General features: G+C 31.4%; 1 protein-coding gene across 1 annotated transcript in view; it reads right to left on the reverse strand.

The window, feature by feature from the left end:
- LOC127737308 (uncharacterized) overlaps positions 1 to 18,289 on the reverse strand; it is a 160,941-nt gene extending 142,652 nt beyond the window's left edge. The window contains exons 1-2 of the mRNA XM_052247897.1: positions 18,224 to 18,289; positions 15,085 to 15,184 (exon numbers count right to left, since the gene is read on the reverse strand). Coding sequence (XP_052103857.1) covers positions 15,085 to 15,184; positions 18,224 to 18,272 — 149 coding nt within the window. The 5' untranslated portion in view covers positions 18,273 to 18,289. The remainder of the gene's footprint in view (positions 1 to 15,084; positions 15,185 to 18,223) is intronic.
- Between the last annotated feature and the right edge of the window lie 238 nt (positions 18,290 to 18,527).

Here is an 18,527-nt window from a genome sequence, read left to right on the forward strand (position 1 = left end):
GTGTTTCTGCATTTGATTTTGTCATTAGATAAGGGAATTTCCGTTCAGCATTTTCCTTGGAGTTTGGTATTTTTGTTATCTTACTTTTTTCACCTCAACTGATGAAGGCAAATGTACATGATCAAGTTAACCGATCACTGAATATCATTACATACGTGGATAGAAAACTGAATGTATTTCGCGCTGAAAAAAGTGTGCTAAGTCAATTTTGATAAGTCCATGTGTACTGAATAACATTACATAAACTGCTTGATAAATGAATTAGGTATTGACAATTCACTTGGAAACTCAACATATACCACCACGACACTTACTTAAAGAGTAAATCCTGGGTAATCTTAGGTCTATTCTATGTTCCTTTGGCATTTCTACCAAATATGAAGAAGTTTATCACTGTATTAGGGCTTCAAAATTAATGTGAAAGAATATATTCTAGAGGTGGCGTGAATCAGATGTGGAGAATATTGTGGACAGTGAATTGAATAACAATTGGTCTAATATCACAAAAGGCATTTTTACTAAAACAAATATTCTGAATATCTTTAAGAGAATATACTAAGATTCTTTAATCTTTCAATAGAATTAAAACATTTGACTTTTCAACACTTTATTCAACCATTCCCCATTCCAACCTAAAAGACAACTTAAACAGTTGGTTCTGTTTTGTTTCATAAAAAAGAATCCAACGTGGATATCAGTATCTTGTCTTATGAAGGGATAAGTCGTACTTTGTAAAAAATCACTCTGAATCAAACACCAGATTTTCTGAAACTGACATTATCAAGATGCATGATTCCTTCATTGACAACATATTTGTTACGTTTCGGTGATGCTTTTTTTCAACAAACAATTGGCATTCCAAGGGAACAAACTTTGCCCCTGACTTGCCGACTTGTTCCTTCAATCATATGAGGCTGACTTCATACAGAAACTTCTTAAGAAGAAAGAAAAGAAGTATCCTTTAAATTTACGTTCCGCAATTTAGATCATGTTCTCTCACTAAATAATTAAAAGTTTGGTGATTATGTTGAACGCATCTATCCCATCACCTTGTGACAAAGGAAACAACAGATACAGTTAAGTCTGTCTCATATCTTGACCTACATCTAGAGACAAAACTAAACGTCAAAATGTGATGATTTAAGCTTCCCAACTGTGAACTTTCCATTTCTATGTAGCAACATTCCAGCAGCGCATGCATTCGAAATATATATCTCCCAGTTGTATATATATTTCTAAGTTGATAAGATATTCCACGGCTTGTATTTCCTATCATGAATTTGTTGATTGAGGTTTGCTGCTCAAAAGGAGGCTATTAAACAAAGAGTTCACAGTGGTGAAGTTGAGATCATTCCTTTGTAAGTTTTACGGACGCCATCACGAGTTGGATGACCGTTATCGAATATCCGTTTCACAAATGATAACGGATATGTTCCTAATGTCATAACTACAATCCCGTCCGTCCCCTTTTCCTTAATGTGAGCTACCGAATTACAGTTACTACCGGGTTAATTCCTCCAGTTTTTGGTGGGGTTTGTGTTGCTCAGTCTTTAGTTTATTTATGTTATGTTTTGTGTACTATTGTTTGTCTGTTGGTCTTTTTCAGTTTTAGCCATGGCGTTGTCAGTTTATTTTTGACTTATGATTTTGAATATCTCCCTGGTATTTTTTGCCTTTTTTTTTATAAAGAAAGGTAAGTTTCAACTCACATAAGTAAAGTTTTCGTGTTAAAAAAAGAGGAAAGTTTACGTACGTTGCACAACGTTGGCTATTATTTGTGCCCTTCTTGTCATATCTTTCACGTTCCTGATGTATGTTATAATGAAAATGCTTTGGTCTCACTAAGTTTTTATCAAAGTGTAATATAAATAATTATTTATATGAATTTCATTATTTAGTTGTATTATTTGATTTGCTAACACACTCATTAAATCTTTTTTATTAAGGGCTTTCAATTTACAGAACTAAATTGCACAATCTCTATTTTAAAATTGTACCATGAAAAGCTAGATTTGTTTAATTATTTGCTTTAACTTTATAGTTGTTTATAAGATTGTTTATTATTTTGAGGCAAACTTCGTCGTCTAAAACACTACTATTTAATTTCCAGTTACCACGTCCTTTATTATTTCTCGACATTTGTAAATTTAAAGATACACTATTACGGTCAGCGAATTGAATAATAATTGGTATAATACTGTATCACAAGAGGAGCATTTTTATTTTATTTCAGTATAAACAAGGATGTAGATAATTCTTTAAGCTCGGAGACAGGTTTATCAAATTTAAATCATATATTTTGTATCTTTTCTGATAAAATATCGTTAAAATCTCCTTTTATTAATCCTTAATCTTCCATGTCTATATTTATCTATAAAGTCTTGAATGTTTTACAAAAATAGTGTTTCTCTATTTTTGGGCTATTTTAACATTTCCGGATCGGTGTGAGAAAAAGATTTCTCCTCACTAGTGGAATATCTGTTTTCGGCAAATGATTGGTCGAAATATAATTTTGACGTCAACATTTCTTGATTTCTTCTGAATTTTCTTATTGTGACGTCTCGAAAAAAGGCGACCATGCCTGATGACTTCATATGTAAATAACACAATTTTTTTGCAAATCTTTAAAAAGGATGAATAAAAATCATTACAGAAACAGATTCCAACACTTTAACTCGTGTATTACAATATTTCCCCACTCTCAACAGTTTAATTTTAATTATTTAAAAAGCTCGGCAAACCTCGCGCTTTGAATATTAAAATTGATCTGTCTCGAGTGGAGAAATATCGTAACACACTTGTTGGAATCTATATTTCTTAGTTCGATTTTGTCAGTTCCTCTAGACGTCCCATTTTTGGATTTACCTTTAAGTTCTGTATTTTTATTCATACTTTTTTTTAAATGAGAAGGATAATTTATCTTGAAAATCCTGTGTACTTCAAAGTAAATTAATTACATTGTTCAAAATTGTTGCCAAACTTTGATTTAAGCTCCTAGATTAAAACCCAGTTTAGACTTGGAATCAAAGAACGCAATGTTTTGAAAACTATATATCAAAGACAGAATGCTATTAGATTAAAAAAAACATTCAATTAACGCAAGTGCGATATGTTTTCGTTGAACATGGTCGAAAATCAAATTTGAATCTTTTAGTGACGTCCTAAAAGGATTGCTGATGAGTACATTTTCAAAAATTGACCTTTGTTTTCTATCTGCTTGTTGTTTTATCTAGTACCTTCTACATTATTGTTGGGAAAATTCCGCATTCAGAAATGCATACAAACGTATTTGCAAATAAAGGCGAAGCAATTTCAATTCAAGATAAGTGCACTTTATGTTAGGTGTGACAAATCAGTAAAGAACGGACAAGAGCAAGTTCTAAATTTGCTTTCTTTTAACATGGTTCAAATGTCACATGTGGAGCAGGATATGCGTACCCTTCTGGAACACCCATCTATTTATTGGGTTCGTGTTGCTAAGTCTTTAGTTTTCTATGTTGTGTGTTGTGTACTGATGGGTGTTTGTTTGTCTTTTTTTTTTTAGCCATGGCGTTGTCAGTTTATTTTTTACTTATGAGTTTGAATGTTCCGTTGGTCGTTTTCGCCTCTCCTTTTCAAAGGTAAGTTTTGTGTCTGTTTTTGCTTTCGTGAAAGTTTTGGTACAGTGTTTCGTTATAGGAAGACTGTGTTTCGTTTTTGTTGTGCTTAATTTAATATTTGCTTGTATCAGCTTAAGATGTTCTCGGACGTCAATTAAGTTTGTTCATTCCACCCTTGATGATCCAGTCTTGCTAAGAATTGATTTATATAAATGTATATAAATTATGCAGCTAAGACAAATGTTAGGAATTTTTCTGAACAATTTGTCCTTAGATAATATAATATATATATATATATATATATATATATATTTGTTTGGTTTTTTTTTAGCTTTTGATGGTGTTTGTGGCGGTTGAAATGGTCGTAATTTAATTTTTTATTACACTTACAATTATCTCTGCAGGTTCATTTCAATTATGCACCACTGAAAAAAATAACTTTCTCACAATATTTCGAATAATTGAGTTTCTTATATGAAGAAGATAATAAATATCATCACTCTCATAAGTTTATATAGGGAGGGGTGTCATTTTGTTTACAAAGGGGGGCTTAATTGTCCGTTTGTATCGTGGCGAGCACTGGATTTCTAAGTTTTAAAGTTCTGCATATGCTGTAACTACCATGGAATTAACAGTTGAAATAAATGAAAATATATATGAAAATACACAACTATTTGTTTTCTGTAAATTGTGTGATGTGAAAGAGACTAATGGTAGTGAGTAAACACAATATTACTAATATATATAGGCTGTAAGTACTTCAGTGCTTCCTGTGTATACATCGTCCTTAAATGTTGGTTGCAGCCACATCGATCTTTTAAGACCCAGATATTGATAAAAACCTTTCCTACCTCCGTGTTGTTCTCCCTGCAGGTAAAGCCCCAAACAACATCGTTTTCGTGTGTAAATCATATTACATCAACTGCTTGATAAAATAATCTAAGGAATTCCTCAAATGTGACCTATCGAGTCACTGGGTTTGTACTGACGTGAGCAACATGACGGGTGCCACATGTAGAGCAGGTTACCCTTCCGTAACACCTAGGATCACCCCAGTTGCTCAGTCTTTAGTTTTCATAATTGTGTTTTATGTACTGTTTTTGTCTTTTCGTCTTTTTTTGTTAGTTTGTTTGTGCCATGGCATTGTTAGTTTGTTTTCGATTTATGAGTTCAAACATACATTTGGTATTGTTCACCTTTCTTTTTGTACGCATACAACTGTCTTCACATTTGGCTAATCAGAGGTTAGTCGATACAAGCGCTATAATTAACGGAATGTATAATGGTTACCGCTTAGATTAAAAAAAAATTATCGCTGCAGATTACAGATTATGCGAATCGTAAATCAGACAAACACTAACTACAAACTTTTTATCTATAAAATTCAAGAGGAATTCATTTGTCTCTTTTACTGGTTCCGACATATATACGATAATAGAAAGAGTCTTATATAATGATATCGATGAACAAATGTTGATCGTTTATTCACGTCAGCAAAATGTCTATTTACAAGTATTAATCTGAAGTATACACTTTTTAAAATTACATAAATGCAAGACGCCAATTGACATACTAAAATTTCGAATTACAAATATACATCTCACAAATGAACAAATTACGAAAGTAAATGTCACAAATGTACAAATTATGAAAGTACATGTCGCAAATGTACCATGAAGGAAGAAATGATGAATTTTTGAATTACTTAGTTGCATAGATCGAATTCAATTTTCAAACATTCAATTGTTGAATTGCACTGTAACAAATTAAGGTAGCTGAAGTGTCTTCCTCCATCTTGGATTTTGAAATAGCAGACTATAATCGGTCTTGATCTAGATCAAATTTTGAGAGTAGTATATACTTCATTTTTAAGACTTCTTATGTTAATATAGTAGATTGTGTGTTTTGTCATATTTACGGTTGTATTTGACAAACAAACAAAAACAGAACATTTTTGTTTGATTTATTTTGTCTACTTTTCCACATAAGGGTAGATAACTCAGATAAAAATGGAGGTAACTCTTTTAAATTTACAATGATAATAGAATGTCATGTTAATTAACCTATGTTATTATTAAGCGAATAAACGAGCCAGGTGACCCAAATTTTCCCTTCTTTTTTTTCTGAAAGCATATTGTTCAAGCTATCTTCTCATATTTCTTCTTAAAATTCTATGGTGTAGTTTTCTTTTTATAACTCAAAATTTCGTTTTCCATGAATAATCTATACAAAATCTGACAATTTTGCACAACCTGTAGCGTGAAAAAAGCCTGGTAACCCATACTTTTTATTATAGTTAAAAAAAAAAAAGTTTTAAACTACATTTTGACATATTATTTAAAAAATCAATAGATTTTAATTAGACCCCCCCCCCACCCCCCAACCCAAACCCCACCCACCCCCAATCTACCTTAAAAATGAACGGGTGGAATTTCAAAATTACCGTGCTACGTACATACAATTTAAGAATTGCAAGATTTCCATAGAATTCGAATACTCATTATATCGATACTCACCCATTCGTATATTTGCATTAATAAAAGCTTTACAACTATTTCTGAATATACAGTAATTTGAAGAAAAAAAATTTTGCATAAATAATATATAATGATACGTCTTCCAAGTATACAACATATACAACATGACAAGTAATGTAAATCTAACATAATACACCACTAGTAAAAAACAAATACCCAATGTTATAACCATATGTACACATAATGTTGTACTTCTATCAATTATGTTAGGCCAACTCAGATGAAGTGTTTTAAATAAATTCAAAAACTTGACTCAGATAATAATATATATGGTGGCATTTACCATCTGGATTAAATAAATACAATGTATATTACCGATTTGATATTATCATCTTAAATCAAAAACTTGTCTAGAATGTGTCATTTATCTTCTAATCTGTCTCTGCAAAGTTTGTAGAACCTTTCATTTGCTAAATTCTTTGGTTGATGTACACCCAATAGGATGCTGATTGTTCTGATAAGTGATCTCTATGTTTTTGTATATCAAAACTCATGAAAGCTTTCAAGTCAAATGATAAGTAACTTTCCACTAGAATTCAATGAAGAATATATAAGCAAATATGTTGATATTTTACGATTCTAAGCATGGTTAATTCTTTCCAATGGGGCTTTTATGATTATTATATACGTTTTAGTATATTGAACCAATGCGATGATCACAAATTTGGCATCTAATGTCCTTTAAAAAAAGTGTAAACAATTGCATCAAAACCTGTGTTTACCTGTTCTTACTTTAATATTAAGTTAGTTGGTATACACACACATACTGTATAAAAACTCTCTTCAAGCTATCATTAAATTGGTTGGTATACACACACATACTGTATAAAATCTCTCTTCAAGCTATCATTAAATTGGTTGGTATACATACACAAACTGTATAAAATCTCTCTTCAAGCTATCATTAAATTAGTTGGTATACACACATATACTGTATAAAATCTCTCTTCAAGCTATCAGTTAAAAGAAAGTGTAGATTGGAACTTTTATGTTTAATATGTTTAACTATTCTTACTTTTTCAGTTATTTATGAATAACATGGCCTGTAACAGAATGATATTTCCATATTTGATTTTTTTTAACATTCATTAATTCTTTATTGTACTCTTTACTGTTTTGATAAAATACTTCATGTACAGTATTCAATCAAGTATCATATTTGAATTTTCTTTACTCTGAAAAGGTAACAAATACAAGTAAATCCACACAATAAAAAAAAACGTTTAGTTTCTGAAACAGTAGCTGTAGCATAAACGTTATTGTTTAGTGGGTGGATACGCTGGGTTCGGGTCTGGCTGTGCAAAACCGCTAGGTTGTCCGTACTGTGGTTGATTGTATTGTGGTTGACCGTACATTGGTTGTCCGTACTGTGGTTGACCGTATACAGGCGGTTGTCCATAAACTGGCTGCCCATACTGTTGTTGTCCAACTCCTATGGCGTGGGCACCCGGATGTGTTACAACAGTTCCAACTGTGCCTTTCTTCGCTGTGAAAAATAAATCCAGATTTTTTATTTGATTTTTTTTATAAAGGTGTTAAACAATTTGGCAATTTAATATCACATCTTTGATTTTGGCTATTAATTATTTTTACCATTAAGGTTGAATGTGGCCAGTATTTCTATTTTTATTTTAAAGTTTTATTTTTGTTTTATAAGTATGTGAGTGTAGTATAATGAACCAACTTTCCACAACAGTCCAAAATCCGAGGATGAAAATGACATTAGGTCACCAACAATGAGCAAAATCCATATCGTACTATAATCTATGAAAGTACCTGATATGACAAAATGTGAAATAAGTAAAAAGAGTAAAACGAGAGCCTGATTTATGCGTTGGACTATAAAAACCACAAACATGAAAGACAGCAACCAACGTTTACCACTGAATTTCAGGCCTTACTTTAAACAGACACATCAATAGTTGTACACATCCAACGAATTTAGTGTAAACACGTCTTAAATAGTCTTGGAAAAGCATGCCATCAAAGGTTTCAACAGGATGTAGAACTATACGTGTTCATTACTGTATACAAAAATTGTTTATATATGAGGACGATGAAAAAAACTAGACCAGCTATAGCTCCAATGCAGGCTCCGACTATTGCTCTGAAAATAGAATAAATTTCAAGTTAGTCAAGGGTACTCAAACGAGCAAATAAGTCACAAAACAATCATTGTCTGATAATTTGAGTTGTAGAACTATTTATATCATTATGAACATTTCAAGATCGTCTTGAAAAGCTCAAGTAGCACTTCTCCATAAAACAATGGTTTTGTAGAGAAAGGCAACAACAAGCCAGTAAGTGCCTCCTTTTTGTTATTTTTATTTTAACGTAACAATATCTTTATTGCATATTAGCTGTAACAACCTACTAAGTTTACAGCTTATAACTTAGTATTCCTCATGTTAGTTTACCTAATAGTTAAGGGAAGCACTATTTGGTAAGATATACTTTATTCATAATATTAGTATCTATAATATAATTAATTTCACAAATATATTTAATAAATCATTGTGAATACACATACACATCTTTTGTTTTTTCTTTCCTTTTTTTAAACATAATTTTTCCGCAATCCACTCCGTTATCGATATGATCATATGATCATATGATCCGTGTTTCATTTAAAATTTGGGCACAGTGCTAATTCAGCAAACATGTGCGCTATCGGATGACCTCGAATGTGTCTAAATATTCTTATTATAAACAGGATTTAACTTATTTGATAAAATTTGGTGAGTAAACAAGTTTTTTTCTACTAATCTTTTGTATGCTGACGTGTATATGTATTGCACAAGTTAAGTTATTCATCTGAGAATACACAATATTTCTCTACACTATAAATTAATAATCGTAGTGATACATGTATATCTTTTTTTGTATAATGTTTGTGAATCACTCATTATGAAATCTAAAAATATCGTATGTTACATGTCGTCACTCATGCATGGTTGAACATGCTTACAAACATATCTTGGACACATGCCGACATGCATGGTGGAACCTGTGAATAAACATAAATATATTTGGCTTGTTCACAATTAACAATTTTGCATACAGTGTTCTGTACTTGCTATATAAGTATTGTTTCAAAACATCTAAAATAGATTTAATTCTGATTCATTTGATACCTATCAATGAATCTATTTGTTTTTAGAATTATCTTACTGTTATTTTTTGTTATTAAAATTGTTCATTTCAATAATATCTTAAATTACTTTCTGAAAAAATTTTAAAATGTTTATTTTTTTTGTCTTCTTTTCTGAGACATAATGTGCTTTATATATTGAAAAGGATATTATTGTTAGTATGTAATTAGTTCAAAGTATGCTGGTTCTTCAATTTTGTACCCTGTTACTAAATTTTCAAGACTTATAATGTCTTTGTTTATACCAAGGGAGTTCATTAATTGCATAACTATATTTAGAAAGTGCGCAATTGACAAAAAAGTGTTCATAGTTTTCTTTTTCTTAACAATGCTTACATAAGTTGTCCTCGGTAATTTTCCACTTTTTTAAAAGTTCATTACATGGCAGAATGTAGTGAATAAGTTTCCATCTGAATATTTTCAATCTATTATCAGTGAGATATTGAAAAATAAAAACAAAATTGTTTTTGAACTTAGAATTTAAATTTTTCCCACATAAGAAAGCCATTTGGTTTTTCACGACTTTCTTTTAGTGTGAACATTTTATAAACTTCTCAAGTGCTCATTAAGGAAGTTATTGTCTTGTACATAATTTTTAAGTCATTTACAACTTTAACCTTAGTTTTAATTTTTGGAATGATTGTCCAATTATCAATTTTATCTTCACTTAATTTGAGAATCCAGCTGATATGCAGTGATTTTATGTAAGCATCACTGTCAGTCATCTTAAGTCCACCTTCCAAAAAATCATTTTTATTTCCAATATATTTGAAAATGCTATTTTAGTGTATTTTGATTAAATCTAAAATCCCTTTTTTTGTAGCATTTCGGATTTCGGTGTCAGTCAAATCTTTAATGTGTCATTACAGTTTGAAGATGGCTTTTAAGAATGATTGTCGCCTTGCTTGCATTTTGATAAATCTGTCTCGGGATCTTTACTGCATTCCTTGTGATATGCTTTTTTATATTTTGGTTTGTATCCTGATTTGCTTTTTTGATGGCTGGATAAATGTTATTTGTTTTATTTACAGTGATGTTACTTGCGACTTAATACATATGCTATGCTTTTTATGCTTTTTTCTGTGTTTTCTGTGTGCTCCTTTGTCTATTCATTTAACTTTACTGCATGAGTTATGTTTTCATTTTTAAACGAGTTTAATGTGGTTATAACATGTAACATGATATATATATAAGGGAAAATTCCAGTACATAGTTTTTGTTGAACATGACCCATTTAACACATGTTTTCTAAATTCATGTACTTCACTCTAGACGTTAGCGATGCATCTGAGATGCTACATCAACGCTATTTGTGCGTAAATCTAATTTAGAGTGAACACCTTTATTCTGTGTATCATCTTTAACGTAATCCAGATGCGACATTTACATGCATATTTCGAATGAATCTGTGTTAATATGTTATAAATATTAACCTCTTGTGTACCGACACCTTGTTTCAGATTTATTTAACAAATAACAAATCAAATCAAATCAAATCATTCTGGCTCTGCGCACTCCTTATTCTTACTCCCAAATGACGTGTATTGTCACAGAAGCTGACAAAAGTAATATCATAGTCTTTTGTTTAACCAGACCGTTCTTTCTAACAGTTGGGTTAAATCATTTATATACTGATTGTCATTAGAATTATGATATTGCATGCCCACTTTGGTCACCATTGACAATTCTAAAAAAAAATATAGGCAACATGTGACGTGCAAAGCGTCTCTTGACGCGTCTATATTTTCAATCATGAATTCCGTCATGAAATGTCTGTGTTACATATGACCATGCATATATACCAATTGTCGTTATCAGATCATGTCTTCATTTTCCCGATGGCGACATCACAGAATGAGATATATTATCGAATCTGTACTTACTATAGGGAACATGACGAGTGTCACTAGTAGAAAAGGATCTGCGTACACTTCCAGAGCAGATGAGACCCCCCTCCCCCCCCCCTTTTCAATGTTTTCTGGGTTCACATTGCTCAATGTAGGATTTTTTGTACTTGTTTATCTTTTCGTCGTCATTCGTTTTTTTTAACATGACGTTCATTGTTGTACAATTGTTTACTACACAGAGAAACTAGTGATCAGTATGCTGTAGTTTCTCATTGACAACATATAATGCTGAACGTAGATCTGATGGTAGACTATTTCAGCAAGTTATCGGCATCCCTATGGGGACGAAATGTGTGTGTCTTTCCTTGCCAACCTCTTCTTATTTTAATATGACTCGGAGTTCCTTCAAACACTTATCAAAATTGAGAAATTAAAGAAGCCCGATCATTTAATATTACATTCAGATATATTGACGATATTATTTCCATTAACAATCCAAACTTTTCTGATTGAGTTACACTAATATATCATCCGAAACTAGCTACAGAAATTAAAGAAACACCAGACACGGCTTCCTCTTTCTCATTTTTAGACTTATTCCACAAATTTGACATAAGTGGTTATCTCAATACAAGAATCTATGACATGCAAAACGATTTTAATTTTGAAATTATACATTTTCCCCACTATAGTAGTAATATACTAGCTTCACCAGCATATGGGATATACATTTCTCAACTCATTTGGTATTCAAAAGTAAAATATCAAAAATACCGAACTCCGAAGAAAATTCAAAACGGAAACTCCCTTATTAATTGATAAAATCAAAAGCTGAAACACACAAACGAATGGATAGTCCTATTCCTGACTTGGTACAGGCATTTTATTTTGTAGAAATAGTGTATTGAACCATGTCTATAGCTAGCTAAACCGTTCACGTGTATAACAGTAGAATGAAATTCCATTATTGACAACGATGTGTGTACAAAAAAAACAGACAGTTTATATAGATTAGACCGTTGGTTTCCCGTTTGAATGGTTTTACACTATTCATTTTTGGGCCCCTTTATAGCTTGCTGTTCGGTGTGAGCCAAGGCTCCGTGTTCAAGACCGTACTTTGACTTTTAATGGTTTACTTTTACAAATTTTGACTTGGATGGAGAGTTGTCTCATTGGCACTCATACCACATCTTTTTATATCTATTTAATAGGTAAACATGTCAAAAATAGGGGTACAGCAGTCAACATATTGTGTTATGATCTTAATCACTATAAAAACAAACAAATATGTCAACAAAGAAACACAAATAGGCATATAGACAAATCCCATTAGCAAAAGCGAAAGACAAGAATACAAAAATTTACCATAGCACATTAACACAATGACCGGATGTATAAGTACCACGCCACGTCAAATTGATATTAACAAAAATAGACTAAACAGTAAAAAAAACCAATTACAAAGACAAATGAAAGTATACTATAACACGCTATCAAGATAATAAAAAACGTAAGTATCTAGAATATATACTCCAAGACCATCGTGTATTATTTGTGAAGTTGATACGGAATATTTATCAACCAGGTTGCAGCTACCTCTCACATTATTATAAATGTCACCAGTGTCTGAGCAGAAAGTTGATGAGACAAGGTCTTGTTAAGGAACGTCTCGTTCTGTTTCTAAAAAAGTTCATTGGAAGATGCCATGACCTCATTGATAAATATGTTGGTCTTGAAGTATTGATCCAAGGTACTTACATTGTTTATCATCTTAATTACGTGTTAAAGTTTTTTTGTCCTTGTATATTTTTAACTTTACTGTGCATCCATTTTTGATTATATACTTATGACATGGATCGGTATTTATATCTCCTACCTTTGTGCTATGGTCAATTTTGAGTTCTTGTTGAAACAGTTATTTGTTTTATAGTGATTAAGATTATATTACAATGTTGACTATTGTACCCTAATTTTTTACATTTTACCTATTATATAAAAGAAGATGATGCGGTATGATTGCCAATGAGACAACTCTCAACAAGAGACCAAATGACACAGAAATTAACACCTAGTGGTCACCGTACGACCTTCAACAATGAGCAAAGTCCAAACCGCATAGTCAGCTATAAAAGGCTCTGAAATGACAAATGTAAAACAATTCAAACGATAAAACTAACGGCCTAATTTATGTACAAAAACATTAACCGAAACAATTATGTAACACATCAACAAACGACAACCACTGAATTACAGGCTCCTGACTTGGGACAGGCACATACATACAGAATGTGGCGGCGGGATCCCAACCCTCATCCTAACCTGTGACAGTGGTGTAACAGTACAACATAAGAACAAACTATAAAAATCAGTTGAAAAAGGCTTAACTTATCAGATGGATACAAATAGAAATACATCTAACAAAAACACAGAGTGGACGTGGCCGGGTACTTGTATATCCCAACAACAAAAAGACACTAAGAACAGATCTGAGAGTACTCGCAGTTACTGACAGCTAGTTCAAAGCCACTAACAACTAATTAAAAAAGATCATGCATCTAAGACTAAATTTTGCTGAATATGTCTGTTTGTTTTGATCACACATTGTTGTCAATATAATGAATTTCTAAGCAACTGTCATACAAGTGAGATGTTTAGCTAGCTATAAAACCAGGTTTAATACATCATTTTCTACATAAGGAAATGCCAGTACCACGTGGTCAGGAATATGAAAGTTGTTTTCCATTCGTTAGATGTGTTAAAGCTTTTAATTTTGCCATTTGATAAAAGACTTTCCGTTTTTTGAATTTCCCTTGGAGTTCGATTGTTTTGTTAATTTACTTTTGTATATATTCATGATCATATGATTTTTTGACCATACGCATATGGTCATGACGATATAAAATATACTCATTTGATTATTAACGGAACGGACCATATGAGTATGAATACCACAAAGGTGTCTTTGATACGTTTACCACTGCTATTCTTTTCGTTTATTCATATGTTGTGCTTATTCAACAAGTAAAAGCATAATTAAATAAAACATAACTTCAAAGGATATAAAATGCACCAAGTAACAATCAATTTTTTAGAATTTTCCACTGCTGAAATTGCAAATTTAGCTTACATTTTTGAAATAAGCAATTTACAGTTAGTTTCTTCAATTTCGTCAAATAAAGCTAACAAAATATAACTGTGTATTTAACTTGCAAGATAATAATTCAACTCATTGGAATCCGTATACATGCACCTATCAGGCGTGATGGGTGCGCATGTGTTCTTTAGGTGGCTCATTCATTTAAAAGAAAAGAATGTCAACATGGTAAAACGACGACTAACATATATTGTAACCCTATAACATGATATCAAACACCACAAGAACAATCGTATTGTACGTGCTCACTATCAATTTTTACATGTATGTTTATATCGGGTTATATGACAATTGACAGTCTTTAGATGTCATGATGGATTTTAGGTGGCGTCTGGTCTAAACTACGTACGAAATGCTGATACATTATAGCAAGATCATGCATTGTTGATTATTTTTTTTTATACTTTTTGTCATTTGGATGTTTGTTTTTAATTTGTTATAAATAATATATGAGTCATTAAGTGATCGATGCTTTACGCCACTTTCAGCCTTATGTGCTATTTCGTGGTGGTCAGGTGTTTTTTATCTTTCATTTATTTTCCTTGGTTGAGGAGCAGTGTGTCCGGGGAGAACCCATCGAGCTTTGGTAATATTCCTAGTAAATGAAGATTGAAGTCGAGTGCACTTGGCACGTGTTGGCATGCTAGTGGTACAGAGGTTAAACCAAACGGCTACCGAGGCCCCTTGATAAAATATGAGAATTTGGGTCAAATCTTTGTACATGAATTTGACATATAATGCCCGCTTTAAACGATAAAAAGTTTCTCTCAAAATCTCATGTAATTACCGCACTTACCCAACGGATAAACAGGTTGATGACCCAGTGCAAACGTAACCATCTTGACAACACCAATCATATCCTGTACAATGATAGTAGCCATATAAACACGACTGACCTGTAATACATTAATAAGTGTGCTTGATGATAAATTAATACAGGATATCATTAAATATTGATTGCTACAAATTGAAAGTATGTATAAATAAAAACATGTTCTATGTGTCATCGATACCATAGATCCAACTCCGTTTTCAGTAACAATTAAATTTTTTTTTTCATTTTCGGATGACTCTCTTTACTAAAATATAACTTGATTTGTTTTGAATTGTTAAATTATGCTTTTTGGAAGACATCGAGACTTTTTTTTAAAAACATCATAACATCTTTAAAATAGCTATTTCGAATCTTTTGAAAAGGGGCGAAAGATACCAGAGTGACATTAAAACTCATAAATCGAAAATAAACTGACTATGCCATGGCTAAAAAACAAAAAGACAAAAAATAGTACATAAAACACAACATCGAAAAATAAAGACTAAGCAACAAGAACCCGTCCAAAAACTGGGGGTGAATTCAGGTGCGCCGGAAAGGGTAAGCAGATCCTACTCCACATGTAGCACCCGTCGTGTTGCTCATGTTAGTACAAACCCGGTAATAAGACTAATTCGGTAGGTCACATACGTGAAAAGGGAACGGGATTGTAGTTACGACATAAGGAACATATCCGCTATCATCTGTGAAACGGATATGGCAATCAGACAAGATACATGTAAAAAAGCTGAAATCTATAATACTACAATAGACAAAGTAAAATTAAAGACATTAACTTAATACATATGATAATTATTGACTGTATAGGAGAGAAAACTCACGATGTTATATAGTTTGTTTATGTACTTGTTAATTTGCATTAGGCAGTCAATTTTTAATCGGTGCACTCGATTGTTTTATAGTATTATATTATTTAGTATTATTATCCAGAAAGTTATTTTTGTCTCGCTTGCTCGCTTTTTTTCATCTTTATATTTTTATTTATCAAATATTGTTTAGAACAAAAACCATCACGCGTTCAAGATTCTCTTGACGTATCCTGGTACACTCCACTGACTACCCAAGGAATAATCAGCTGATTAGATCTATTGACCTATACATTTTTATTTAGATACCACTAGATAAGTATTCAATGTTTAAGTTTCTATTAATTTTTAGTAACATTTGACTTGTTATCTTGTGTTCATTAATACTGGTGTTTACCCTCTTAGTTAATTCATTCAAAAAAAATCCGTAGACTTTTTTTTCTGCTCAGATACCTGTATGACTTGTATATAGAAAAACTAAGTATTGTAATGAAAAACAAAATTGAGTAATACTTGTTATCTGTGATTTTGTATCCAAATATTAGGTGTTGTAGTTTGATAATAAAAAATCTATATCACTTCTTTTTAAGAGATCGTATATCTGATGTCAAAATATTGTCAAGTCAAATAAGTACATTTGAAAAAGTAATTTGTTGCGTAAATGTCCGACCGTGTTATAGGTAATGAAGCGCAAACTGTCTATACCCATTCTTACATAGATACACAGATTTGGTTTTGAAGTTTGACTGTAGAAAACGGAAAAAATTAATAAAGGTTTTAAGTAATTTGTGGTAACGAAATCATTCAATGTTTTAATCTCACAAAGAAAAATTGAAGGTAACATCTTATCTATTAAAATATTTTTTACGGCGGTAAAAGTTAAACAAACTACATTTGTAGATACATTAATTGATTAGCAAATGTCTTTTTTTCACTTTTGAAATTAGAATTCGGCTCTAATTTTTTTTTTCCAAATCGCTAATACTAATCTGGAATTCAAAAGAATTAAAGTGAAGATTATAAAATTTGTAGCACTTAAGATACTTGCTAGATTGTCCGGCTTTCAAATACACTTTTGAGTTTGAAAGTATAGATTTAAAAACTTTAATACAAGAAAAATGCAAAATCGTTTGGCAGTCGTTATCAGATAGTCTGTTTCTATGTGTGTTGGCGTTTGTTTTTGTAGAAGTTCAGTGTTTCTGTTGTCCGTTGTTTTCTTCTAGTAGTTGATGCGTTTCCCTCGGTTTTGGTCTTTGACCGGATTTGTTTTCGCTTAATCGAGTTATGACTATTAAACAGCGGTATGCTACTGTTGCCTTTATTTCTTTCTTTTCTTGAATAATATATGGAAATACATATGTTTCACATAGAATTATCTTTATGTACAATTTAACCTACATTTCACATTTATGATTAAATGGAATATAACAAATATGAATAATACGAAATCCATATTTGCTCTCCTATACTAAACGTTTGAATGCTATATACTGTAGCATTTAAACCCTTTTGAACTTAATGATCTGTTTTTGCTTAAAAAACGACAACTATTTATTTCCTTTATATTTAATTTATATGCAAATGACCTCTATCATTAAAAAACGTTCGAAGAATCGATTTGTTGTCTGTGTTTCTATGGCTTTGGTTAAGTAAGCATATATTCATTATGTCAATGTTTAATAAAGAGTCGTATTTTCCAAGTTACATTTCAAAATGATATTGTAGATGAAGTGATGAATGAACGATTTAATGTTTAACTTGATATCAGGAATGGATGTAACAAGATTTAAGACATCTGAAAATAACAACATTTAATCAATAAAAATAAACTGCAGGTACAAAAAAACCTCTATCAACAGAATGAGTCAATAATTACAATTCAAAAGGTCAGTAAAGTGACAAAATACAACAAACACAACGAAAAATGTCAAATTGATTATACGAATGGGTATGCAATAAAAGGAGAAAATTCAAAACTAAAGCTTAAAATACCATCTGTTATCAAAATCGTGTGTTTAACTAGTAACACGAAGACAGAATGTAACAACACATTATTTTGCGTTATACATTAACATTGACAGTGTTTTGATAAAAGTAGACTTTTTATCTATTTAGATGCGCAATAATTAAAAATAGTTCCCATCCAGTGTGAGGCAAATTCTTTTAAAAGAGGGACGAAAGATACCAGAGGGACAGTCAAACAGTTAAATCATACAGACTAGATGACATATTATAACATTTATTGTAAATTCTATTACATAATTGTTGATTCTAAACAAATAAATAAATGTTCTTACCGTCTACCAAAGCAATTAGCAACAGTATGACTAAAATAACGTCATCCATATCTGAACTAGCACTGAACAAGCACTAAAGTAAAGTATTTCAAAATAACGATTTGAATGTCTATGTTTTTTAATTATTGGTTAAAAACCGATTGTTCAATGCGGCTTGTTGAAACTTACAAGTTATCATTTAAAACTAAGACAGGATTATCAATAAATAATCATCAATATAGCTGTTTGTTTGATTTATTTTTCTGTTGATTATTGAAAATGAGAAAGATATTGCCTATTATGATCATTGTTTTATGAAATGGTA

Source organism: Mytilus californianus, unplaced genomic scaffold (assembly GCF_021869535.1).
Source record: "Mytilus californianus isolate M0D057914Y unplaced genomic scaffold, xbMytCali1.0.p SCAF_4, whole genome shotgun sequence".
NCBI lineage: Eukaryota > Metazoa > Mollusca > Bivalvia > Mytilida > Mytilidae > Mytilus > Mytilus californianus.